Source organism: Parasteatoda tepidariorum, chromosome 11 (genome assembly GCF_982258835.1).
Source record: "Parasteatoda tepidariorum strain Cologne lab strain chromosome 11, Ptep-v5.0, whole genome shotgun sequence".
Taxonomy (NCBI): domain Eukaryota; kingdom Metazoa; phylum Arthropoda; class Arachnida; order Araneae; family Theridiidae; genus Parasteatoda; species Parasteatoda tepidariorum.
This window is the reverse complement of record NC_141765.1, coordinates 67,729,425-67,757,146: the sequence shown is the minus strand read 5'-3', so window position 1 is coordinate 67,757,146 and position 27,722 is coordinate 67,729,425. Positions and strand designations below refer to the sequence as shown.

Here is a 27,722-nt window from a genome sequence, read left to right as displayed (position 1 = left end):
TGAATTTAGTAAATTAACTGACTATATAATTTTTTCAATATGAACAGTTTATAATACTGAAATGTGAACCTTTCTTCAACACAAAACATGATTTTTCCAGATTCATAAAAGAATACCTGATTTACACTAAAATTGGATAAACTAAACATACCAAAATTGTGAATGTATCACGTTCATCTATAAAATTACCTTTAATAATACAAACAAAGTGACCAAATGTCAATAAAACAAATGACAATATCTATATATATTAAAAAAGGAAAGTTATATTAAAAAAAAATATTAAAAAATAAAATAAAATATTATATACATTCTATCAATAATTTTATTTAAATCATAAACTTTTGAAACAAAAAAATTAAAAAAAAACAACATATGTAAAACGTAACCTTTTTCGGAGATGCTGAACTTTTATTAGCTGAAACTGGTCCTTCTGACAAAAATGCAGTAGAGTCAGTAGTCATGGTTGAATTCAGTTGACAAAATTCATAGTCTTTTTCATTGCCACATGCCACATTTAATGAATTGCTAAATTCAAACCAATAATTATTTAAAATATTATCTACATACAATAAAATTAATTGAAAATCATTCAAAAAAAGAAAGAAATGAAAACAGAAAATAAACATAAATATCTACCTGTCACCACTTATATCCAATCCTGAATCTTGACCACCTGAAAAAATAATTGAGAGTATTAAGAAACTCATACATTTTAATTTTTGAAATACCTTTCCTAATCAGTGTTAAGACCACAGTAAACAGCCTAAAAATAAGACAAAATACTAACCTTCAGCTTTGTAAGTAGATTCAAGCTTTATAAATTGTGATAGGCGACCAACAGGTGACTCTCTTAGCAGCTGCAAAAAATTCAGTGAATAAAACAACAGTTTCATTTAAAGATAAAATATATTTCAGGTCTACAGAAAAATTAATCCTGAGATAGGGTCAGGTTATGTTATGCTTTTCGAAATAATTGAATCAATATTTTTATTATATCAGGAATTCTGATTGAAGTTTCTTTAAATACACCATATATAATATAATAATCAGGTAGATCAAATCATCAATCTTGTAGTTTTGGAATACACTGTAAAATTTTTCAAAATAGATAATACTATGTATAACACTTCATCTCTTAAGGTTAGAAGAAAAGAAATTAATAGTTGAGATGGATATGAATGAATCTTAATACAAATGAATGGAAATAAAATATGATATGGTAAACATAAAGGATATTATAAAACCATAATATTAGCCAGGCTCAATCGTTTTAGTTTCACATATTTTTAAAAAAATATTATATTAAAGACTGATCCACTAAATTCTCTCCTGTGTAACTAAACTGCATCCCAACTATCTGAGCAATAATATGTTCAAAAAGTAATAAATGTATGTCATGGTTAAAATACTTCACAAAAATGATTAAAACAGTGGTAAAGTTTGAATAATCTACTAAGTAATTTAAGGCATAATTCCATAATTTGCTACAAACAGCAGTTTCAGTCCCAAGTAGAAAATTGTTAGGTATTTATTTCATTTTGAGTATGTTTAGAAGTCTCGTACATTCTTCTGTATATTTTTTGAATAGCATTTAAATAAAAATTTTGCATATTACTCCCATTTATTACCCTATGTTTAAAAAGTAGCATTTCTTTTTTTTCTTCATTGGAAAAATTGAATTTTTCTCTATCTGCAAGCTTAAGAAAATATAAGATTTAAAGGTCTCATAATAGAGAGATGCTCATGGTTCATACACAAAAATAAAATCAAAATTCAGTGATTTTTTTGAAGAAAATATTCACATTTCAAGGATAACTATTGACAGCTTTTATTAAAATATATTTTAAGACTGAAATTGGCTAAACATGACTTGTATTACATAATTTTGGATTTACATCACAATAAGCTTTAAATCACATTTTTTGTGTCTTTGAAAAATCAATGTTTTCTTACACATCAAAAAATATTTTTCTGAAATAAAAAAAAATTAAGTAGTTAAGAGCTTTGTGACAGAATGTTTTCATAGGTATAAGACTTAAGTAGAAAAAGAAAAAAAAAGTTATGAAAGATAATTTTGTGAAAGTGGACTAACTATAAATAAAAACGAATATGGAATGATTTTGATGATGTCATTGTTTGGCTGCTAACTTTTATTTAACATTTTTGATAAATATAAAAAGAAAAAAAGACTAAAAAGAAATTTTTTTTTATCACATTGGGATTAGAAAAAAATTTAAGTGCTCAAATTTTTCTGTTTGACTTTATGTTGCACTTCAAAGCTTAGCAACCCCCCCCCCCCATCATTTTTGCAAAGTTTAATGATTTACAGCATAACTCACGCTTACATTCATTTTTCAAGTATCTGGAAGAATTTAGATTCTATAAAGTGGATTATGAAGCTTTATGATTGAAAACAAATTTGAAGATCTAAAATATTTTTCTAAGATAAAAAAAAAAAAAAAAAACACACACACACACAAAAAAAACTATTTACAATTTTACAATGTGATATTTGTGATTATTATGGGCTTCTACATAAAAGGATTTTCATACGATGTTTATAGTTACATCAAAGAAGTAAAATAATCTTACTAAAAGGACATATCCAATGATTTTAAAAAATTTGAATGCTCTAATGGAGGAAAACTCAAAAATTAACTTAACAGCAGGGATGGATACTGAATTATCATTTATAAAATTAAAAAAAGGAAAGATAATATTTTGATTGATCTTTGTAATTTTTTCAGTTGTTTTTCAAATTTTATCAAGGACATATAACAATTTTAAGGACTTTGAATCCTTTAATCACTCAGCTAACTTTTTCCATTCACTTAACTAGATATAATTATGCTAATGTCAAGTAATTTCAGATGGGCTGCATTTTGCACAATTGAGATCTATTTATATGGAAAGAAGTTAACAAGGAAGAAAAGGGTACAAAATCTCTTCAATATACTTAGTTTGATAATAACTTATAAAATATGGCAGGAAGCTTTTGTTCCTTTTTGAAATGGAAACCCATATTTCTTTATTTTAGCTTTTTAATCCATTAAAATGCTCCCAATTTAAATGCTGGTATGAATGCTGATATCAAAAATCAATGCTGAATGCCAATTCCATGCTGATATCAAAAAAATTGATAATCAGGTCAAAAATTATTTGGGGTGTAATTCCATATTACACATTAACATAAAATTCAGAATTTTTAAACTAGAATACGTTGAAAAAAAAAGCATTTAAAATGTCATACTTATAAAATATATATTCTATTAATAAATATTAATGAAATATTGTTTTATAAAAGATATGACTTGTAAGACTGCGCAAATATGTTAAAGATTGATTTCAAATTATATATTGTACAGCAATACAGGAAAAAAAATGGCAGACACTGGTGAATTGTATAATTATTATTAACCAATTTACCTAACTGTACTTTAAAATACATAAAATTTAAATTTAACAAAACAATAGATGCATACAATGACAATGTAAAACATAAATCAACAATAAAACAACAAAAGTATTTTACCTTTGAGTTTGAAGCTTTCTGAAAAAAGTCAAATGCTGATGGCTCCTTGAAAACTATAAAAAAGAACATAGTTATGTAATTTTCACTTTGCTTACCAACAATAGAAATTTCCTTTCTCTAAAGTGTAGAAAATGTAGAGTTACATGTCAAAGCAACTGATATAGCTCCACACTGTTAAACATAATTTCTAGTGATGGTGATAGAGTATAAACCTTCTCATGATTAAATCTATATTAAAGTTAATGGATAATCATACTTATCAGAATTAGAAATACAGAGCTATTTGTTTAGTAGTTCTCTTAAAATAAAGAAAAAAATCAAAAATTGAAAAAGCCTGGTGTTTTTTTTTACATAGAGGACATGGGCTCAACACCATGTTTGACAAAGGTATCACCACCAATTACTTTTGTACTATAAAAAATTTATCAACTTTGTGGTTAACAACTATTTAAGACATAAAACTTAGAAATATGAAGTTTGTCAATTCATCAAGGTTTTGAGAAATTTGAAGAAACCGCTTAAGAGGTCTGTAGAGAGACTACTAGGAACTTTTTAAGCAGATGTTTGGTACAATTAGATTATAAAAAAATACTGAAGTAGCATAATGATGTGAACTTTTCAGTGTAAGTTAAGAAATTAAACAGTTTACACAAAAGTTTTCCTTTACTTATTTAGAAAACTAAAAGATTTCTTCAAAAATTATTAAATTTAGCATAAATATTGAAGCTTCCTTTTTTTAAATGAACCAGGTTGGGCAAAAGAATACTGATTTAAATTCGCTAATACATACTTCAAGTTATAAAATTACTGTCAATACAGCAAAATTATTATAACCTTATGTCAACTGACATGTTATAAAGAGCAGAGAAACACAACTAAGACTCAAACTTTTCCAATCTCGCAATTTTACAACATTAAGTACAAATGTGAGTAAATTTTCTTTTTTTCAATAAAAAAGACTCAACTAAGCATAAATTGGTCTCCAAGCATAATAGCTTAACTTTTTTCAGGGTTAAATAAAAATTCAGTTTTATGGAAAAAAAGTCAAGTTTCAAAACACATTAAAAGTAATTTTATCATGGTAAAACTAATGTTGAAAAATTGAAAATAAATCATAAGAAAACTCACGTTCCGCAACAGATCTCAACTCCTCTTCAGAAAATTCAGCAACATCTGGTCCTGCTTCACTATGATTTTCTAATAATCCACTAGAATTTACAGTTTGCTTTAGCTTTTCAGATTTTGAAAAATTGTGTGTTTTCGTCGAGTCATGGAGAAGCTGGAATATTGATTCACAATAAACAATACATATAATAATATATTAAAGCAAATTACAAGATTCAAGATTATATTTCTTTATTAAGTTAATATTTCTTTCAAATATACTTATTTCATCATTTAAATTTCATCCCACTTAAAAAAGATAAGCCACTTTTATGAAATTACAGGACCAAATAAGATTACAACACCACCATATAAAAAATTATAAAAAAAAATTGCTGTAATATTAAAAGGTAATGGTAAAATTTTTTTTATGTAAGTCTCACACTTAGAACTGGGGTTTCAATATGATTATTATTAACTTACTCCTTTATGTATCAATGAGATTTTTAAGTCTCACTAATATTAATTTCACATAGCATTCAAATGGAACAAAATATCCCATCAAAGCATGTCGGTTCATATTATATGACTTTCTGTTTATCATTACTGGTTCACAAGACACTATTATTTGAAGTTGAGCATCAACTATGGAACTATTAAGTTTTTGATATTTTCTTTGAGAATGTACTTTTATGATTCTTCAATTTTATTTCTTAATTATCAGCTTACTATTTCAACCAATTGTGCACGAAAGTCTTTCAAATTAAATTATTTATTCATTAACATTTTTAACTACTGGGTGTACAAATAAGTTCCCACCGTTCGACACAAAATGGAAAATACCAGAAGGCTATGTAGAAATTGACTAATGTTAAACGTCTTATTGTAAGTTTGTTCATCTGGTAACAACGTAACCTTAAAGTATTAGTGATTCCATATTAGCAAAAATAAAACAAAATATAAAATGTTTAAGCATAATTAAAATTTTATAATGTGGTTTATGTCCCAAAATTAAAAATTTTATGAAAAAAATTAGAAAATACTATTGAATATTAAATAAATATATATATGCATGCTTGTCAAAGTTTCACAAATTTTTGATAATTTGGGGTATAGATTTAGGAGATGTCTACACCTGTTTTTCCGGATTTTTTTTCTATCTCCAAATTACACGCTAGATGATAATAATATAATGTTAGTTAGAGAACACAGCCATTATGAAGAGGTAAATGGAACTATGGGAGAATCCTATGCATAAAATGACATAGATGAGATTGTATAGGAGGTAGGGAAATAACGTTTTGATAATGTTTATGATAGTTGTGTAATTGTGCAGATCAGGATATTGTTTTGCAGGTGGATAATTGACGTAGTGGGAGGAGGGATTTGATAGATTACGCATATGGAAGATGATTGGCGTAATAAATGTTTTATTGATGTTTCGTTTTTTTATGTAACATTTTTTATAGTAATTTAATCATTAAATTTTGATTTTAGGATCAAATTTTTTTGACATTAATTTTCTGTGGAAAGATAGTTTTGGTTTTTTGAAGTGATTTTCAGTCAACTTTGTGTGAGTTTGAATATAGATTTTTTTTTAAAATGTAGGTAAAATAGGTTTTTCTTTTTTAAAGAGATAGTTTTCTGTAGAATTTAATGCAGAAACTGAAATTTTATTATGGTTTGTAGCTTTTTTTAAAAAGTTTGTGTTTTTGATTTATAATGACCAATTGTTGATTGGTTTGATGAATAACGACTTCCTTAAACAGAAGAGTTTAAACCTTTGTGGATTGCTCGGCTGAAAATGTGTGCTTATCTGAAAAATTTGGGGAAAAAGATTATACTCTAGCAGCAAGATAATTTCTTTTTGTTTTTACATTTATAGTTTTGGAAATTTAACATTGTAATTTTTTTGTCAGCAGATCATTTAAAAATATGTTGCCTAGGGGTAACAGTTCATTATTGATCAGCAGTATTTTAAAAATTGATGTTTTTTTTAAGGTTAAGTGTTGGTGTTTTTAAGTGCCACAGCTCAATATACCCTGCACTGATATTTTTTAGGGCTAAATTTCATTCCCTGGCATACCCTACACTATAGTTTAAAATTGACAGCAATGCAAGTGAACTTTAAATTTAAAAGGATTGCAATATTCAATTCTGTTTTAATCCTCGGTGCAGATACATAATGCAGATGCTTAACAAATCTGTTCCAAGTTAAAATATAATTGCTTTCTTTTGAATTATTCAGGCTAAATTAACTTGCTAAAAGTGAAGTATAGACAATGATTTCCCCATTAAAAAACAACAGTCTCACCATTTTAAAATATTTATGTATACTATTGATTAACAGAAAACTTGTTTTTTCTTCTTTCTCTTTCATAGAAATAAGAACAGATTATTGAGTAATGTGAGAAGCTTTGAGAAATAATTTAGATATTTTTCTTCTTAAACACACATGACTGTTGTGTTGCGATAATAATCAAAAACACGCTTTTTAAAACAATTAAGTACTGATTAAATTAGAGTCAACATACAAATGAATGAAAAAGCTAATAATGAACAAAAATCTTTAATTTAACAAGGATTGTTTTACTGATATTATAATTCTATTCTGGTCAGGGGTGATTGTGACACAATGTGAAAAACCCTGAAATTTTTAGTGCAAAAAATCAATAACAAGATATCAATTTATATACAATTCAGACTTAATATTTTTTTAACTAAGATTTATAATTAAATTACTACCCAATAAAGAATAGCTCACTTTTATAGTAACTAATATAAGAAAAAAATTGTTCTTACAAGAATATTGGATTTTAAAATCGCATGAATGTAAATCGGGATATTGGGTTTGAAGAATTAGAAAATCTGAATCGTGCTGTTGGGTTTTAAAATTGTGTTATTACGAATCACGATGAATGATTTTTAGATCCTGTGAATACGAATAGCGACATTGTATTTTAAATTTGTGTGAATACAAATAGCAATATTGATTTCAAAAACATGTAAATACAAACAGTGATATTGGATTTTTAAAATCACCTGAATATAAATAGCGAGGTACAATATTTAAATTGGGTGTATATAATTCAAAATGAGTAACTTTCAAATCATGTTAATAAGAAAATCAATGTTTAATATGAAAATTGTGTGAGTATGAATAATGATACTAGTTGATTCCAGGGTAGTTTCAAATACAAAAAACAATAAAAATCCAACAAACCAAAATTGTGGAAGAGTCACTTGTATGAAAACATCTTGATAATGTGAATTAGTGAAGGTTTCAAAATTTAAATTTTAGAATTTAATTACTATGTTCAATTTTAGATCGTGGTTAAATTTTGTCAGATTATAAGTTCTGATTTGCGGAAGTCTGCGAAAAAATCACAAGCCCTGTTTCTAGTTTTTTGACCTGGAAAGATAGGAAAAATCTGGAAAACAATCACCCCTGTCTTCCATATATCTTGTAACTAAAAACCTTACTGTTCACCATTCATTAGTGTAATTAATTCATTTCTTACAGGATACATAATATTTAACTTAATATTTTTATTAAATTAATCTTTAATAAAATTACTGAAGTAAATTTAACTATTCCTATCTCTTAGCTCATATTATAGATGTGCCATTAGTATATTTCTTATACAGTAATTTTTTCCATATAGTAGAGCACTGATTATCCAGACAAATCGAGACCACAGCCGATCCGGAAAATGGAAAATTTGAATTATTGGACAACTTTAAAAACTGATATGAGAATGCTTTTAAGTAACTTATCTTCACATTTTTTTCAGGCTAAGGATTAGCAAAAGTAGTAGTGTCTATTATAACATATTACAAGTGGCATGTTTAAACGTTTAATTTTTTTAAAATTTTTAAGAAACCTGCAGAAAATCTCATTGAAGCTGGGTGAAAACAGCATGAGGTTCTTTTCCAAGTCACCAGGGACTAAAGAAGCCATTTCTTAACCCCTCTCAGATATTTTGAAAATAAAAATAACATTTTCGTGATTTTTTTAAGAAGGTGGGAAAATTCTTAGTCTTGAATGATCCAGATAATTGGACAATTAGGTAAATCAACGTTTGGATAATCAGCGCCCTATGGTAATTTTAAATAACTTAAAAAACTTTAAACATTATATAAAATTCAAAATCTATGAGTACATAAAATACCGTACACTCTCGATTATCCGTGCGCGGATTATCCGGTTTGCGGATTATCCGTGCTCATTCCGGAGTCACACAAAAAGTATAAAGAGAAACATTTTCAAGATTAAAAAAATTTGATTCATGAAGTTATAACACTACCAAATTTTTGGAAGCAATACTCGTTATTGGATTGCAGTATATGGAACATCAGCAGAATGGTCAAAGGTAAAATCGTCTGCGTTATCACGATCTTGGAGAAAGATCATACTGCTTGAGGAACAATCCTCTTCAGATGTTCAAGAAAAATATGATAACAGTATTCTTGAACAAGCAAAAGAAATCGAAGGTTTTGAAATTCTTGATGAAGAAAATTTAGAAGATTGGTTTTAAAGTGATGCATGTGAGCCTGGCTTCCAGTATTTGACTGATGAAGACATCGTTATGTTGTTAAATCAAATAGTGATGATAGTAACTAAGGCAGAAGTTGTAGCAAATGAATGAAATACGATTCCTCATTCTGCTGCTCTGTTGAAACTTTATTATATTATATGGGAGGATTTGATTACGGTGACATTACTGCGGTTCGTAAAATATGGCAAAGATGCATTACACATATTTTAATAAGGAAAATTCCTAGTTTGATGTTATGCATGCAAATGTCAGTAATTTTTATATTTTTGTACTGATATTGAATTTTTCTTTAATAAAAGGAGTTTTCGGATTATCCGTGTTTTTCGATTGTCCGTGCGACCTGTCCCGGTGATTAACCCGGATAATCGGGAGTGTACTGTAATTCATTGTAACATCACCATAAATCATAATACATCATTACTCATAAGTCAAATGATATTGTCAGTAGAATATGATTAAAAATACTGAGTGTTTTAAAATTTGACCAAAAAATTAAAAAGGGTAATAAAATGCTTTAAAAGAATGAAAAACTATTGTAGAATATGGGGCTGTAAAGCATATTGATATCTTGAAAATGGCAAAAAACACAAGTCTGTGGACACACAGGAGAACATTCTAACGTAGATTGTTCACTTTAACAGACATCAAAAGCCCAATTAACATTTTTGAAAATGTCCAGAAATTGCCACTTCAAATGACTCTTGTAATAATTAGTCAAAACTTTCTGTAATTAACAAGTATTTAGCAAGTTTTGAAGTTGTTTTCAGAAAAACAGAAATCTGCATGAGTATAACTTAGCAACCCTCTAAATTTATGAAATATGAATAAAAAACAAATGGTTTCTTGAATTTTTTAACAAAATATTCAATTTTTATTATTTGATTGTTTTAAATAAGTCCATTGAATTATTTCTTAGATGGTAAGTGGTAAATTAAGAAAAATGTGACAAAAGAAAACTTAATACTGAGCATATTATTTAAGGTTAACTTTCAGAAAATTCAAATATTTTCCAAGCAAAAATTGCAAAAAATGTATTTATCTTGAAACTTAGCAAGAGCTTAACATGATTATTTTTTTCTTTTCCTTCCCCCAGAAACAGCAGTTCAGTCTCCAAAATATATTATTTTAAAATACAAGTCAAAACAACACCAGGAATATTATTTATAGTATACAGAATACCTCTTTTCGAATATATACAGGGTATTCTATAAAGATTACCCTTAATGTGTATTTTTAGAATCAAAAAGGAAAACAAAAAGTATACCTATCAGAGACCTCTAAATTAATATTTAACAAAGAAATTTAAAAGAAAACAAATACTATAGAAGCCTGACAACTCACAGTACAGAAAGACACAATGCAATAAACAACAAGACAGACTTGATTATGGGAGGAAAGAGAGAAGATTTGAAAAGGGTTTATTAGAAACACTTTCAAGTTTCAACCTCTATAAAAATTGTTTTGATGTATGTTGATTACATCTGCCTTCTTGTTTTATAATAAGCCAGAATCTGTTAGCGGGTTTGTTTTTTTCCTCACTAAAATATTAGTTTGCAATCCCCTATGTCCATACTTTTTTTTCCATTTTTGATAAGGATTCTAAAATTGTTTATTGAGAGAGCCTTTACAAAACACTTGCATACAAAAAACCATTTTTTTAAAACTGACACAGATTGGGGTTTAAATTAATCTCTGAAACTAAATCTCCTTTGAAATCACAAAGGGAATACGAACCGAATTTGTGTGGAACGAAATAGATTGCAGGAGATAGGATTTATGGATAGGAGCAGTAGACTAATTTAACATTCAAGCGAATGTTGTTCCAAAGAAAACTGTTTTAAATTCCATTGTGAATTTCCCGAGAAGAGCAGCAGTGAGATCCTTGAATTTGCAGAGAAGGGGAGCATAATCTGAATTATCTGGCTTGAGTCAACCCTGAATCATCCGGCCCGAATTCATCAAAACATTGGATTACCAACATTGGGAGTCTCTTCAATCAAGGTAGGAATTAAGACGAGGCTATTCTTAATCTTATTTGAAGCACTCTATTATCTACTGTATCAACTAACTTCTCAATTGAGATAAATAAAGCTAGAGAAAAACATGGACAAGTGGTTCAAATCTTATATTCTTAGTTAAAGTGAATTTAAAATTTTTGAAACATTAAAAAAAAAAATACAAAAAATAGTAATATTGAGAAATAAACTTAAGTATACATGCAAAGAAAAGAAAAAGTGGTCAATTTATACAATACTTTAAATTTTATAAACAAATTTACAATAAATAATTAAATATTAATATGCAAGCATAAACAGTTGAGTAAGTACCTATTTCAAACAGAAAAATAATCTAATCATGCAGTGAAGAGTGCAGTGGTATAGAGTTCAACAACCAAATTACTATCAAAACATTTGTAAAACTACCTTTTGTAAAAAATAAATTTTAACTAGATATTGAATTTAAAATACATTTTAAATTCTTCAAACTACAGGTCATCAACACAAAAAATTTTTGAGGTTTTATTTGAGATGTAAACAAACTTTTATAGAAATTTTTTTTTCAAACCTCAAATCTTCAACACAATATTAACTAATTTAGTACAAATCTTTGTCAATTAAAATATATCAGGATTATAGCTTACACAAATAGTGTAACTTGCAATAAATTTTTTTTGTGTAAGTTAAAAGTCTAGCTGTCTTTTCAAACAGATCTAAAAATGATTAAAAAATGTATTTATTAGTTAGCAAAGACAAGTAAGAACAAACAAAAATTAACATTTCATATATTTCTGCTCCTGTAAAAAGAAGAAAACTTTTTGCCTTCTCAACATGTAATTTTACCTAACTTTGCACGGACGTAAATGATATCACAACTAAAAACTTTGATTATATGACACTAATATTTTAAAAATCTTTAATCAATTTTACGCACAGTGTCAACTTAGAACAAAGGAACAAATTTTAATAATACTAATTTGATTATGCTTTAAACAAGTTCAGGGACTAAGAATAAATATGAAGAGAATTATAGTTTTTCGTATCGTTTTAGTCACTTAAGACAGAAATGCTTTTAAATATATAAAGGAAAATTAAATCAGTGTACTAAAAACTCTAATATGCTGCTAAATTTTATTTTACTCTAAATTTGCAAATACTATGTACGAAATAAATGCACATGAAATGATGACAAATGAAAATAATTATTAGCATTATAAAATAAGGCAACAAAATAAATTAACAATCTCAAATAAGAAAATAAAATAACATTACAGCACAAAAAAGCATATAAACAGCTGGCGCCTTAAAAATGATGAGGATTTTTATATAGGAATGTAGATTTTAAAAAATATCAAAACAGAAATAAGAGTAACTTACTTCTGCTTTACTGCATTCGGTAAATTCTGCTGATTGATGATCCTTACCAATATCATTTGGTTGATGAAAGTCATCAGATAGTAAGGGATTAGTAGAATTTACATTAAAATCATTATGACTCGCAGAACTATCCACCATGTTAACTTTGGAAACATTCATTAGGGTGGAAGACATGCTATTTGAATTTTGGTATGAGACAGTTTTTTGAACCGAAGAAATAGTTTCAACCTGATCAAAAGTTTTATATGCGTTATTTGAAATGTTTGAAGACAGTTCATTGAATTCTGAACACTTTGAGTTTGATATGATCGACACTGCATGGGAATTAGTAATGAGTATATTTTGGTTATCTTCTCGTTGTGATGAACAAGATATTAAATTAGAAGTATGTAGTGTATTTATGTTTTCATCAAGGCTAAACATTACTCCCAATTTTGATGAAACTTTATCTTCAGCCATCATTTACCAAACCTTTCTTTTACTAAAATTTTCATTTATCAAAACTTTTCATTTCTGGTGATCAACATGCAATGAATAATTTACAAAATGCCTTTTGTCCTTTTATCAAGGATGCTCACATAATAATACTTCAAAAATAAATACTTCAGTCAGCAGGCAAATCTGGACTTGACAAAGCTAAAATAAAATACATTTCATAAAAACCCAGAAAAAGCTTGTTAAGAAGCACGTAAGTTTATTTTAAGGCCAATGTAATAAGCAAGGTGCAAAAAAAGAAAAAAATGCATAACTTATAAGCAAAATATAAATAACTTGCACAATAACTCATTCAAAAATGAAAATATTAATTAAAATTTCTTAAAGTGAAAGTGTATTTTTATTTTTTATTAAAAATAGCAAAGCACAGAAAAACCTAACAGTGTGACACAAGCAATATGAATTTCAGTGAGCCTTTATGCTTACATAAAAACACATTTAAAACAAGCTATTAGCATGCAATATTTATTTTCTAGTTTTGTTACTGCAAAAAAAAAGAAAAAAAAACTTGAAAGGGAAATAAGTAATGAGTTATTTCTTTAAATTTATTTCAAATCAACATAAAAAGTAGTTTGCTTTGTCTGAAAAAGCAAGCATTCCATTTATGAAAGTTTCATATTTTAGCCATGTTGTTAGCACTCATATATATTGAATTAGGTAAAATTATTTTATCAAAATCCAAACGAATATGATGCGTGCAATATTTATTTCTATATTGCTATGGAAACATTAATAGTTATACCAACTTAAAAGATTTCCTATCATGTTCTATTCTAAGCAAAGATAAATAAATTCAATAATTTTTACAAAACAATAAGAACATTTATAAATAATAAATAAAATCGTTAGAAATAAAATCATTAGAAATACAATGATGTAGTATCAAAGCCAAAACCTAAAAATTTGCCTCAATTTTATAGGAAACTCAATTTTATAGGCTTTGAATAACAACAGAAGTAAATATTTACAAGGAAAATGAAGAAGTTAAGAGGCTATGAACCATTCCAATTGTCTACTATGGTCAGGTTATCATAAAAAAATTTTTTTGACTGCAATCTTACATTACATTATTTTAGAACACAAAATATTTCCTTTGTAAATTTTTTTAGCTAAATCCTTATTTTATATCACCTATTTTTTATGGCATGTTTAAAATTATCACATAGAGTGAAAAAATTTTCATACAGGAAGTCTAAAATGGTAATTTTTAAATTCAATGAATCTAAAATTGTCACTTTTGAGCAAATATTTTTATTAATTGAAAATGTTTTAAACAGCTTCATTTCTAAAAGATTGTTTAGCTTACATAAATAAACTATTAAATTTAAAAAGAAAAAATTTATTAATGGGCAATGAGTATCTCAATGCAAACAAATTGAACGTTTGAACAGTCAACATCATTTTAAAAGTTTGCTGACACTTTTTAAACTTACATTCAACTTTAAAATTAATATTTCTATCAAGCAATATGTTTATTTTATCATTTAAATTTCACCCCACTTAAAAAGATAAAGTCTTAAAAATGATTTATCAGAGATAATACAAATAACATGATTTATTTTTACAATAAATACTAAAAACACTCAACTATTTTTGATAAATTTATTTGCAACAAATAATAAAGGTTTGTAGTGATGGAGTCAGGGTTGGGTTTTTGACGTCAAAAAGTGGTTTTTGACATGACAAGGGTATAATACTGGTTTAAACCGTCAAAAACCCGTCAAAAATGTCAAAAACTAAAGTTTGCCAAAAAATATATATAAACTTCAAAACTACCAACAGTTGCCATGCATTATATTGAAATTTAATTATACTATAGGTAATCAGCAGGTTTTAAAATATTTTTTAATTAAAATTAAGGTAAAATAACAGATTTAAAATCTCAGAAATTTATATTCAAATGCATGTGCAGAAAAATTTTGCACAAAATTTTTTTAAATACAGTAGAGAACCATTTATCCGGTATCCAGGTAACCGGGAAAAATTTTGCTCGATTTTCCCGCCATTTTGAACTAGAACGAAAAAAGCGGAAATTGGACTCATCCTTGAAGTTGAAGAGGAAAATGTAAGGAAGGGGGAAATTTTTTCCCCGTTTACTCAGAGAAACGTCATTTCCTCCGTGACCTTGAAGGCAGGGAAGGGAGGAATGTTTTTTTTCCCTTTAGGCCGTCAATCAAACTCAAGGGTGTGGCATGCTGATTTCGTTTTCTGCTTGATTTACGAGGGGGGTGGGGAAAATGCATTGCATGCATATCAGTGAGCAGAAAAAGTAAAGAGAAAAATATATTTATTTGACATCGAATAATAAAAATAAAATCTTTTTCTTTTGAATAAATTCTCATTCTTTGGAAGTGCGGTATCAATTGCAAGTTTTTCTTGGTGTGGAATCACATCTGCTGTAATAAAAAATCTTGTTTTTATCAACAAAAAAATAAAATAAAAGGAAAATTGTTTATTAATTTAAACATAGGATTATTTTATGAAGCAGATTGCAGTTTTGTTTTTCTGATTCCACTACGTTTGATTTTTTTTCTTTTCGCGATAAACTTTGCACTCAATAAATTAATTCTTTTTATTCATAAATTTTATCATTAGGTTTTTTTTTTTTTTTTTTTTTTTTAATTCCGTTGATCTTGCCTTGCTCCGGGTTTTAATATTTATGCTAGTGCCTTTTTTAACTATCGTTTTGGTTCAATAATTTTCAAGTGTTTTTATTTAGATTAATAAGTTTTCCTTTTATTTTATCGTTTCCTCCCGTATAATTAGGTATGATATATATTGCGTTATTTAATCATTGGTTTTGTTTATATTATTTAATTTAGAAATTGTAATTATTTTTAAAAAATAAATAGGAGAATTTTGTATTTTTTAAACTTGATTTTCTTGTCTAAACTTGCAATTTTTTTTTTTTATTCTTTTAAATGTTATATTTCTACCATTTTTTTTTTCTTTTTAAAGTTAGGAGTACCTTTCTTTTTTCTCTTACTTTATGCATTACACTTTTTCCTTGTACTTCGGGTTCGATAAAACATCGATTAACGACACTTTTTGGTCGATCCAGAAAACCGGGAAATTCAGATATCCGGGATAGCGATGGTCCCGAGCATCCCGGATAATTGGTTCTCTACTGTATTTATATTTTGAAAATTTTTTTTTACTTTTGATACTTAAGAATATTAAAAGTTTATTACTATGCATTTCTGACATATAAGGAACATATAACTAATATTTATAAGGAACTTACAAGTTATGTTGTATAAATACAAACTTGATACAAGTGTATGAAAAAAAAATTTAATGTTATACCGAATATCTTTATTATCCAGTATGTTAATTTGAATTTAAAAGTAGTTTTATTTGTGAATAATGATAAATATAATTAATATTGTTTATTATATTTATTTATAATTATTACACTTATCATTTTAAAACAATTTTTACTTCTTAATTTTTTCCCCCACTTGTATTAAGAATACAAATAATGCATATCTTGAAAGCAAGAAGTAATTATTCAACAGCTGAATATTTAGACATTCAACAAAACTATGTATATAGTATTCAGCAAAATGAAATTCACAAGTATTTGGATAAACTAAATTTTCAGCATAGTAAATGAATAGGCTGAATATACTGTAAATCTACACTAACTACTCTGTGTATTTAACAGAAAGCACTTAAATTTGTATTGTCTTATGTTAAAAAGATTATTAAGAAGATTTAAAGGAATATTAAAAAGATTTTTCTTTAAAAGGTGTCTAATGTACAAAACTGCTAATGTTTATCTTTAAAAATGTCTAATTTTTAGTATAATCTATACTATACACTAAATTTGGTTATAAATAAATTTCTTAATAATATCACTGCAGATTTTCAATAACACATGAAAATGAATACATAATATTACAAAAGATGTGAGCTTTCAAAAGTACAAGATTTTGGTTACTATTTAAAATATAAGTGTTTCTTCAAAATTTTAAATTTATTTTTTCTAGAACATATTTAGAAACACTATCCTTTATAAAAAATATATAAATTTTATGTATTAATTAAATTTCACATATGAATATAGGTTTTTGACATTTTCGACAGTGAGGTTTTTGACGTGACGGTTTAAACCATGGTTTAAACTGTCAAAAACTGTCACATGTCAAAAACCTGCCAACCCTGGATGGAGTAGCCCTTACATAGCATAGCAATTTTAAGTTATCATTGCCATTGGCAAATCTTGGCATAATATCAAAATGTTTTAGCATCTCGAAAGAAAAGAAAATTCTTATTTACTAAAACTGATCACTGATATAATATGATAAAATTAGAATAAATGCTGATATTAGTTTTATTTTATTATTATTATTTGAATGTACCTGTCACCTTTGCCTATGAAATCTTGCAATTATTTCACTTAATAATTTTGATTTGAATAAAAATCTTTAAATATAACTTTCTAAAACAACCTAAAAGATAAATATTTAATAAATAAAATATGCAAGGTATGAAAACTCTGTATACTTTATTTATGAAAATTTATTAAGCATACAAAATTTAGTTATCTTTGCTAATTTCACAAGTGGTCACACAAGATACTACTTAACTTCCCAAACACATTTGAAAAGAATGTTTATAAATCTTTGGTCATTACAGCGCATTATAGAGACAGAAATCCTCTCACACCATTTATTTCCAATTATAAATAATTTAAAAACAAAAATATAATTGTGTTAAAAAAAATTTTAAACGTAAATTTTTTTCAGGATATTGAACACACACGAGAAATGTTCCTATCCATATCATTCCCATGTAAGTTTTTCTCATAATGAGTATAAATAAATATAGCACTTATTACAAAGCAGATAAATTGCTCTTTTGAAAATTCTACCTATAACTTGCTGGAAAAAAAAATTATTATTAACTCTTAAAAAAAAAAAAAAAAGAAACAGATCTGATTTCATGTAATCGACCGAGTTTGAATTTTTTCAAACAACACCAATGTTCATGAAATATCATTATTTATACACTTCATTAAAACTTTAATGCCACATATGTATAAATAGACTATTCAAGATCCTAAAATTTTACCAAAATCAGGAGGGTCGACTTCTACACTGTTAAAAAATTAACGGTGAAATAATGATGCATTATAAACAATGATATAGATATTAATTCAGTATAGATTTACATCTTTCAAAAACTATTTTAAATGTGTTATATAGAATTACTTTTACATTATTCTCATCAAATTTTCTTTACAAGTATTCTTAGAAAAATAATGATTTAAATAAATTTAGTTAAAAAAAAAATTAAGAATAGTATAAAGTTCAGATAAGATAGTAAAAGTTCAGATTCCAAAGTATTTCAAAATATATAACACAATGAAAACTTATAAAACATACCATAAATCTATAAATTTTAAGATTCCAGAATATCATTTGTGTTGGATTCAATAACATTAGCAGAACAGTCATACAGATCACACTTTGCAATGGATTCTACATTATTCTTATTTGCTACGTTCCATAAAAAATAGTCTTTGCCCTCATTCATAGAATTTTAAAAGATTTTCGATAATCTCTTGAATCCACATTTTGTAATGTGTCTAGTATCATTTGGCACATGACATCTATAAGAGCAATTTAGAAGTTTTTGTAAGCATTTTTGATGTGAAATAATTTTAATTTGAGAAAATTCTATAGCTTAATTTATTTGTTTTTTAAATTTCAGAAATTTTTATGTATATATATAATTTTAATATGTGTATATATATATATATATATACAGACCCAAAAAGGGGATCAACTTATACAACAGGACATACAGCAGAATACATATGGATATATACAGAAATTCCTTAATTTAATTTCAAACAAACATATGGCAACACAAAATATTCAGTAAAAAATAAATAAATAAAAATGAGGAAAAACAAAATTTCATAGATTTTTCATGAAGGAGAAAAAAATTGAAGTACAGTACAGAACCCGTTATCCGGAAATCAGAAAACCAAAAAACCAGAATGAAATTCAATAAATTTTCCCGCCATTTTTTTAAAAAAAATATTTTTTTCCTCATAAGATTTTAGGATTTTTCTTTCTTTTCTTAAAGACGTTCACCTTACCATCATCTAGGAAATAATCATTAGTGTATTACTTCATCGTTTTTTCTCCTTTTAAAGATCATTTCCAAATTTTTTTTCTTCTATTAGCTGGGTTTAACAATAAAAAAACGGCTTTTTGTAGTGATTCAGAAAACCGGAAAAATCAATTATCTGGATTAGCGATGGTCCCGATCGTTCCGGATAATCGGTTCCCTACTGTATTTTCTATTTATAAGTTACGTGTCCTTAAACTTGAGTAAAGTTTAGAACTATAACTGAAAAGTAATTTGAATAAAAATTATGTATTATACCATTTGTTCTTTTCAGTTCAATTTAGGATATTTTAACATTAACAATGAAATTATTTCAACTTCTTTTCATTCATAAGTAATAATTACTAGACTAATTTTGAAAAAACAAATACTATACTTAAAAAAAATTTAAAAAAAACAGGCCCTGTGGCAGAATTGCAGCAACACGGCCACATTGTCACAGAATGTTATAGAGTTCTTGCAGAAAGATTTTTCTTTTAAAAAGGAAAAAAATTACTTTTCTTTTCTATAGAAATTTACATGCAATATTTGAATCATGGATTTAGATCAGGGGTTTCAAACTTACACGAGGCCGGGGGCCTCAACTTTATCAAAGTTTTATGTAGGACTCTTATGATTGAAGGAATATTAAATATTCCTGTCTGATTTTTACCAAGTTGTACAAAACAAAAGTATTGAATTACAAATTAAAATAAGAAGTAGATTTTTAAAAATATTTTATTGCATATCAAAAAATTCGGGCTACAATAACTTTGATGTGCACCCATGTATTAAACAATTAATGTGCAACAGATATCTAATTGCTAAGATATAACACTTTAAAAAGGTTGATATTAAAACTTACATAGTTGCACACAAAATGTTCAATGACAAAATTGAGGTTTGTCTGCTGCAACCACCAGAGAATAGATAGTTACATTTTAAATTTAAAATCTGCAAATGTGTGTGTAAATATTTCCGTCCAAAATGAGTGGTTTCAAAAAGTTAAATCAAAGAATTTCTTCGAGAAAATTTCTGATACTGCTAAATTATATTCATAAAATACAAAAAAATGAAATAAAAAAGAGCAACACACGATTATTTTTGTATTTGAATAAATATTTTCTTGGATGCAAAACCTGAGAAATAAATTTTTTTGCGCCGTTGGTTTGATAAATTTCCCCAAAACAAAGAAATTAGGTTTTTATTAACGAGAAAAGTATTTTAAGCCCATATAGATTTTTTACGAAAAATGTCTGCAAAAAATTGATAACTAATATATTTTAGTTCGCAGGCCACAAAAAAAAGGATGCTGCCCCCGGGCCGCCAGTTGGAAACCACTGATTTAGATAATCACTTTTTGACACTCTCAATTTACGCCTATAGTATCATAAATCGATATAATGTTTTGATTGCATTTTTGGCAGTCATTGATATTGATTTTCACATGGATTTTAAATCTCCCGAAATATTTCAAACAATATGGTAAATTCAAATTGTACATTTGAGAATTAATTTTTTAAAGCAATAATTCTACTGAATTTTTGGCAGTTATTGCTATTGATTTCTTCATAGTTTCTAAATATGTTATCTTTTATACGATATTATTTATTACAACAACCTACTCTCGATACAACACAAGCATTTGAGGAGTACGATTAACGAGAGTTCGTCATCAGTACTTTTTAGGCAATTACTATTACGAGTAATTGAATTGAGTTTCAATGAATAAGTAATGTAAGTTGAGCAAATGAGTTTTAATTATTTTTTTACTGTGATTATTTACAAAATGCGAAGAAGGAAATAATTTTTGCGTCCCCCTTTAAAATTGCATGTTCAATAAAAGAAAATTATATTAAAAATTTTTTTTGGTTTGTAAACACAGCGCTTTTGTTATTTTAAATAAGTTCATATTATTTTTTCAAGCTCTTAATTGAAATTCTTAGCATTTAACTGTTCCATTTAACTAATAATTAAAGTTTTGAATAAACATTTCAAAAATATCTACTTTTGTTTCTTAAATATGCTAACAAAATAATAAAGAAAAAAGGAGAACAGTAACTAGATACTTTAAATATGCTTTGATATTACTTTACAACTCCTCTTAATATGCAAATAAATACTCAACATTTAAATTTTATTTTAGTGACATGCGCTTGTCTGTAATTTAAAAATGTTATACTTCAGTATTTAATTAATATCACTATTTAGTTGCATACAATTCATAATAATCGTATTTTTCTTCTTTTTTTAATCCTTTGAATCAATACAAATTTTGATATACTTAAGGCAATATACCATATATATTTTATATTAATACTAATTAAAAAATTGTTGATAATAATGAATTGAAGAAAAGGTGCAAAAATGACATCAGTTGCATGTAAAACAGCAAAAGTCTTATTGCTTTATTTATTATTAAACCATTAGTACTAACTACTTTTTTTAAAAATTTATTTCAACTCAAAAGAGCTTTAAGTTTGATAATATCAGAGTTTGTAGTTGCCTTGAAACTTCCAATTATCCTGCTAAAAATATTTTGTCTTTATTTTTCCAGGATTGCGACAGTATCTGGAAAATCGGGAACAGTCAAAGAATTAAGAATTTGTCCTAAAAATTAGGGAGTTTGATTTGACGGACACCAAACAAGGAATTTTTATGTAAACATGTCCTACACAAGAGTTTTTTTTTCCACCCATTTGGCATGGAACCAAATTTCTCAGAGCTGTAGCAAGTCATGTGGCTTAGAAAACTTAACTGAAAAAAGGAGTTTTAGTTGCTAGAATCCATAATAGTTAAAATGTGGATGGATGGACTTCAGATTGTCTATTCTTACTCTCTATTAAGAAATTTATTGGGATAAATAGGGTTTTATAATCTCTTAAATGCTTTTTGTTAATTTCCTTAATCCGTTTAACACCAAGATGAGATATATGAATTCAATTAAACTAGTTATTAAGAACTCACAGGAAGCATGGGGTTTATTGTACCCACTTAGATATTATATAGCAATACTATAATATCCTGGTGTTGATCCATGCTTTATTTTTAATGCTCATTTATGTGAAAAATGGAAAATTTTTCCTGGGAATTTCGTAATTGATAAAGAACATTCAGTTTCAGCAATCACTATTTTTTATTCCAATTTTTTATAAGTCCAGGAGTTTTTCCGATCGTTTTACAGCCGATTCTCTATGCTTTATTTAAAATTTGAGTCACCACTTTTTTCAAAGTGCTCAATTCGTGACAATTTCCTCATGATTTTGTGTCATTACTTCATAGTTTATTAGCAGTGTTTAAACGAATCCTTAGGTATAAAAATTTTTTAAAATATATATATAATTTCATTTGGATCAATATTTCATTATTTTAAATTGTAGTTTAATGGGCCCATTGAATAGGCTGTTAAATTCATATAGTTACTTATGAGGTTTTTTTTTTCTGTACTTTTTCTTCAAGTGTTTATTTTTCATCCACTGTCAAAACAATGGGGAGGGCTTAGATTAATTAATATCAATCATGATTATTAATTAATATCAATTTGTATAGCTTTACTTGTTTCTATAATACAATTCATTTTACAATCATAGAATAAATTTTCAGTATTTCATATATTATATGGTAATCAAACATAGAATACAAAAATATGAAAGGTTCAAACGTTAAAAAATAAAATTTATGAGATTATTTTTAAAATAATGCTATTTTATAAAACATTTATTGGAAAAAGATGAAATAATCATTTAGTCAAAAAATGAAAAGTAAAAACAGAAGTTATAAATAAATAAAATATTTATTTGTTAATCATACACTATTTTGCGGTTTCTGCCTATATAGCAAAAATTTGACTAACTGAACTCTTTTTTTTATTTTTAGTATGCTACTATAATTGAAGTAAAGAGTATTTTTTTTTTAAATATTTAGCTATGTTAGACTAACAAGCCTAGCTTTCATGGCAGTTTTTAGGGACAAATATACTTCTCCAACTAAAATAAATTACAAACTTATGACTCACCACAACTCAATTTTTAATTGATATTAATGCAATAATTGAATTTACAGCTTATTCTATTGATTCCCATCTTGAATCACACCTTAACATTGCACCGTTAGATCTGCTTCCCTCATCCCTAGATTTTTCACACAGATCCCTCACCCCTAGATCTTTCCTTTTTTTTGTGTGCCAGAGTTACATTAGAGCAATGAGCACCTTGCTTTAGTATGCTTTGTTTTGATCTTTTACGGTTAAAATCTGCATTTCATTCGTCTGTAATTATATTAAAAATTAACACTACCTATCAAATGTAATTAAACAAAAATTATCTAACTAGATTAATAAATATGTCCAGATCACACATATCATGGACCACATACGCGCATTACATATATTAGCTCAGAGAGTTGGCTGAATAATGTCTCTTAGAAAATTGTTTGAGAAGGTGAGATTAGAAATGTATGTTTCATTGCCGATATAAATAGAGGAATTAAAAGACACTTATTTGAGGCACTTCAAGCTAAATTCGGCAATCAAACTGGCTTTAAAGTTATAAAATTCGTTTATCTTAATAGTAATAATTTTAACGATTTTCTTAACCTTTTTTTCTCGTTCTTAAATGGTAATTTGCGATTCTTAATTTGTATATTTTTTTAAACTAAATTCTTAAAGATGATTCTAAAATTATACATGAGAACGTAGATTACGAAATACTCTGCATCATAGAATCAAGATGTTTCAGTTTTCATAATTATAAATTGAATGTTAGTAAAAGATATTGATTTGATCGTGAAATATAATTTTCTTCTATTTGATGTCTTGTTTTTGTCATACATTAAGAAAAAGTTACTTTTATCAATCTATGAGTGTGTGTATTTCGGTCCCTTTTTATATACATATATAATAAGGGCAATACTTTTCTCTTTTTGCCAAGAAATTTGAAAGTAAGTCTTAAGTATGGTCCCCCCAATAAATTTGATCTGCAACGCCAATGCTCCTACAATGCAAATCTAAGCATTACATGATTTTTCTTTTATTCAAAATGAAGTCATATGTTTCACATTTAATGTGCATGAAAAGGAATGGTGGCTTAAACAATTTGCTGAAAAATAAAATATTTGTTTGTTAGCGGTGTTTCAGTATTTCGTTTTGAAAGAACAAAAAAGTTTATCACTTGTTCTAGAAGTGATTTTCTAGGGAATAAAACGATAGTTAATTTTTAGTCACTATATTCAGTTCAAAGGTTTAGTTTCAGCATTTTAACAAGTATTAAAAAACTAAACACCAAATAGAATTATATGTACCGAATAATATTATGGAAGGGTCACTATTAAGGGGTTCATACTGATAAGGGTAAACCTGTATGAGCAAAGGATTTTGGGAAAATTTACCGCATTTCTTATTAGTTACTGATTACAAGAAATATTCGTATTAGAATGAATGACCCATTTAAGATCTCGGCCCTTCGAACAATATATATTTCATTAGTACGCAGAAATCTGATAATTAGATCAAAAGTTAGACAGAGTGATTTTTAGAAGTCAACAAATTATCGAATTTTATTTTCAAAACCTTGTACAACTTATAACTTTGTACAGCATGACAAAAGCGATATTCATTTGTTAGATTGGCTTACAGAGAAAAAGATACACAGATTGATAAAAAATTTTACTAATACATACCAGATCAGATTTCTTATATTCCTTTACATTATGGTGATTAGAAAAAGAATGAACAGACGTTTCCCAAACGGCCAATGGCATATGTGCATTTCAATGTAAGAAGCCAAAGTGTTTCATAACAACACTAGAAAAAAGTTAAGAGTTTATTACACAATGCTTGTTTATTAACAGAAAAAATGATTAAAGAACAATTATTCTGACATAGTCTTTCAAAAAACAAAAGTTTATTCAGATGAAAATGTCATGTATAGGACTGGGAGATATATAATTGAGAAATATTGATGCAACGTATATAGTGGTTTTCATTTTGCCTGATTTATTGGAACTCTGACTTAACATTAGAATTAACGACTTTTTTTCCTATGTAATAACCATTGCAATCATTTTGATCACAATAAGAAAATGAACATAGATATTTGACTTTTATTCTTTGTTCGCACTATAAAAACTGAAAACGTCATTTTTAATAATGTTAACATTCAGTAGAATTTTTGAAGTATTACCTTTAATATATATAAAAAATTTCTTTTATTTTCAGGAAAAATATCATGAAACCGTTAAATAGCATTGGAGATATTAGCAGATTACAGTTAACTCCCGATTATCAGCAATTCACTTTTTTCTTACGATAATAAAGAATATAGAATTGAAAATGAATTCATAGATATGGAACTATTTTAAGAGTTTTGAGAACATTCTAACAAACAATCATGTTTGTAGCCTAGGTGTTCACAATTAATCAAATAATGTGTCAACATGTAAACAATGTGGCCAAGTACCAAGTAAAAACGAGCATTGTGAGGGAGAAAATTGCGAGGCATTCATAAAGAGCAAGACAACATGAGTTATGATTTACAGCTGTCTAACTACAAATGCAGAATGAAGTTCAAATTTCAATGAATAGATTCAGCACCCATCAAAGCAATTTCTTCTCCAGGATTGTATTGTTATTTTTCAAAGCAATATTGATAGCAAGTAAAGAAATTGTTTTTCCTGTCTTGGTTTCATATGATGACTGGGAATGAATGATCCTCAGTTATTTATTTAGTTAACATGTAACACATTATTGGAACTCTTCAAAAAAGAATGAAGGCGGGCCTTGAATAATTTATGGGGCATATGCATGATTTTTAAATTGTAGTCATTTGATTATTATTATTATTTTTTTAATAAGTTTCTAAAAATCATGCGATCCAAACATTTTTTGTGCATTCTTTTTTCAATAGCATATGAACATCCGAGTTAAAAGTCTACTTATGTCTGTTTTATTTTAGCCTTCTGCTCTTCATCACCAAGAAACAAAATAAATTGGCAATCTCTTCCATACAGAAATAAAAATATACACATATAAGAAAAAAACTGCTAATAGACATTGAAATCCATCACTTATATTTAAAAAATTGATGATTGGTGTTTTTTTTAAGCGTTTAGCGGAATATCCGTGTTTCGTCGGCTACTCAATTTTGCGCATAAGTGGCAGTTTGCTGTACTTGTAGTTTCAGAAAGTCAAAAGAGCAAGAGGGTAGTTTATTTAAAGAAAAATATAACAACTCAGTTTGTTTACAAAGATTAAAATGAAAAACTTCCAAGAAATTTGTACGGAGTTACAAGCCTTAAAAAAAAGGGAAAATAGGCAACATAAAGTTTGATCATAATCAAGAAATTATTCATGCTATTTAAAATCTGCTTATGCATTGAATCTAATATTATATACCTAATGCAGAGAAAACAGCGACCTCTTGAAACTTTCTAATATTCGAAACTCTTGGAAAATAACGTTAGATTTTCTGATGTTATCTAATATTATGAGTAACTCTGGTATATATATTTAAACATATATTATATAATTAAACAAATATGAAATACTCCACAGCTCTGGTATAAATATTCAAAATTTTGAGAAAAAAAATTCCAAATAGTAAGTGAAACTATACCTATTTGTTATTTCTTTTAAAGAAATTGATTAATAAATGATTGATTAAAAATGTACTTCTAGAAAATATCGACATGAAAAATGTGTCCACTATAATAGCTTTATTTAAAAGTCTTCACTAAAAATAAAAGAAGTCTATTGAACATTGGTTGAATCAGAAAATGATTTAAATATAAATATATTAAAAGTAAATCCCATTACAACACTTAAATAAGGAATATTTCTCTCAAGAGAAACCAAAACTAATTTGTTACCCTCCGTCTATATGAGCTTAAAAACATTAAACCTGAAACCCTTGAAAAAATCAGATAAATAAATTATATTTCTAATATTAACTTCGCTTAAATTCCAAAATAAATCAAACAGAAAGCATAAAAATTCAAAGAATGGATTAGTCATCTAAGTGAATACAAACAATAATTATTCCAAGAAAACTTTACAGCACATCAAACGAAAAATTATAATAATACAGCAGCATCGTACCTCAAAGGAGTGTAAACTTAAATTAAATTTTTTTTAATAATTTTAAAATCGTATCAGGTGTTCTAAAATACCATAACTATTTCGCATCGGAAATAACACCTGGGTGACTGGAAATGTTCCCAGAAATGGTAAAAAAACAAACCACAGTATTGTGGTCAAAGTCACTGCCATTTCATAAATGTTCAAATATGGAGAGGAAAAACCAATGAATAAGCCTTGGCAACCACCACAAAGTAATTTTCCTTCTTGCGGGAACAGCTATCGCTGGCCAATAGCAAGCTTTGCACAGAAAATTTATCGAATCGAATTTTTTCAATCGACGTATTTGGCGATCGAAATGGGCTGCAGGGAGCGTAGAGCAGAACTCTCTACCTATGGCAACATTTCGCACTCTTTCCCCGTTAGCATGTGAAGAGTCATAGAGGAAGAAGGTACATTAG

The 27,722-nt window shown here is 27.0% G+C and overlaps 1 protein-coding gene across 1 annotated transcript in view; it reads right to left on the bottom strand.

The window, feature by feature from the left end:
- LOC107437535 (uncharacterized) overlaps positions 1-27,435 on the bottom strand; it is a 39,539-nt gene extending 12,104 nt beyond the window's left edge. Inside the window, exons 1-8 of the mRNA XM_016049583.4 lie at positions 27,283-27,435; positions 24,867-24,990; positions 12,573-13,208; positions 4,664-4,814; positions 3,536-3,588; positions 791-860; positions 640-676; positions 390-528 (exon numbers count right to left, since the gene is read on the bottom strand). Coding sequence (XP_015905069.1) covers positions 390-528; positions 640-676; positions 791-860; positions 3,536-3,588; positions 4,664-4,814; positions 12,573-13,034 — 912 coding nt within the window. The 5' untranslated portion in view covers positions 13,035-13,208; positions 24,867-24,990; positions 27,283-27,435. The remainder of the gene's footprint in view (positions 1-389; positions 529-639; positions 677-790; positions 861-3,535; positions 3,589-4,663; positions 4,815-12,572; positions 13,209-24,866; positions 24,991-27,282) is intronic.
- Between the last annotated feature and the right edge of the window lie 287 nt (positions 27,436-27,722).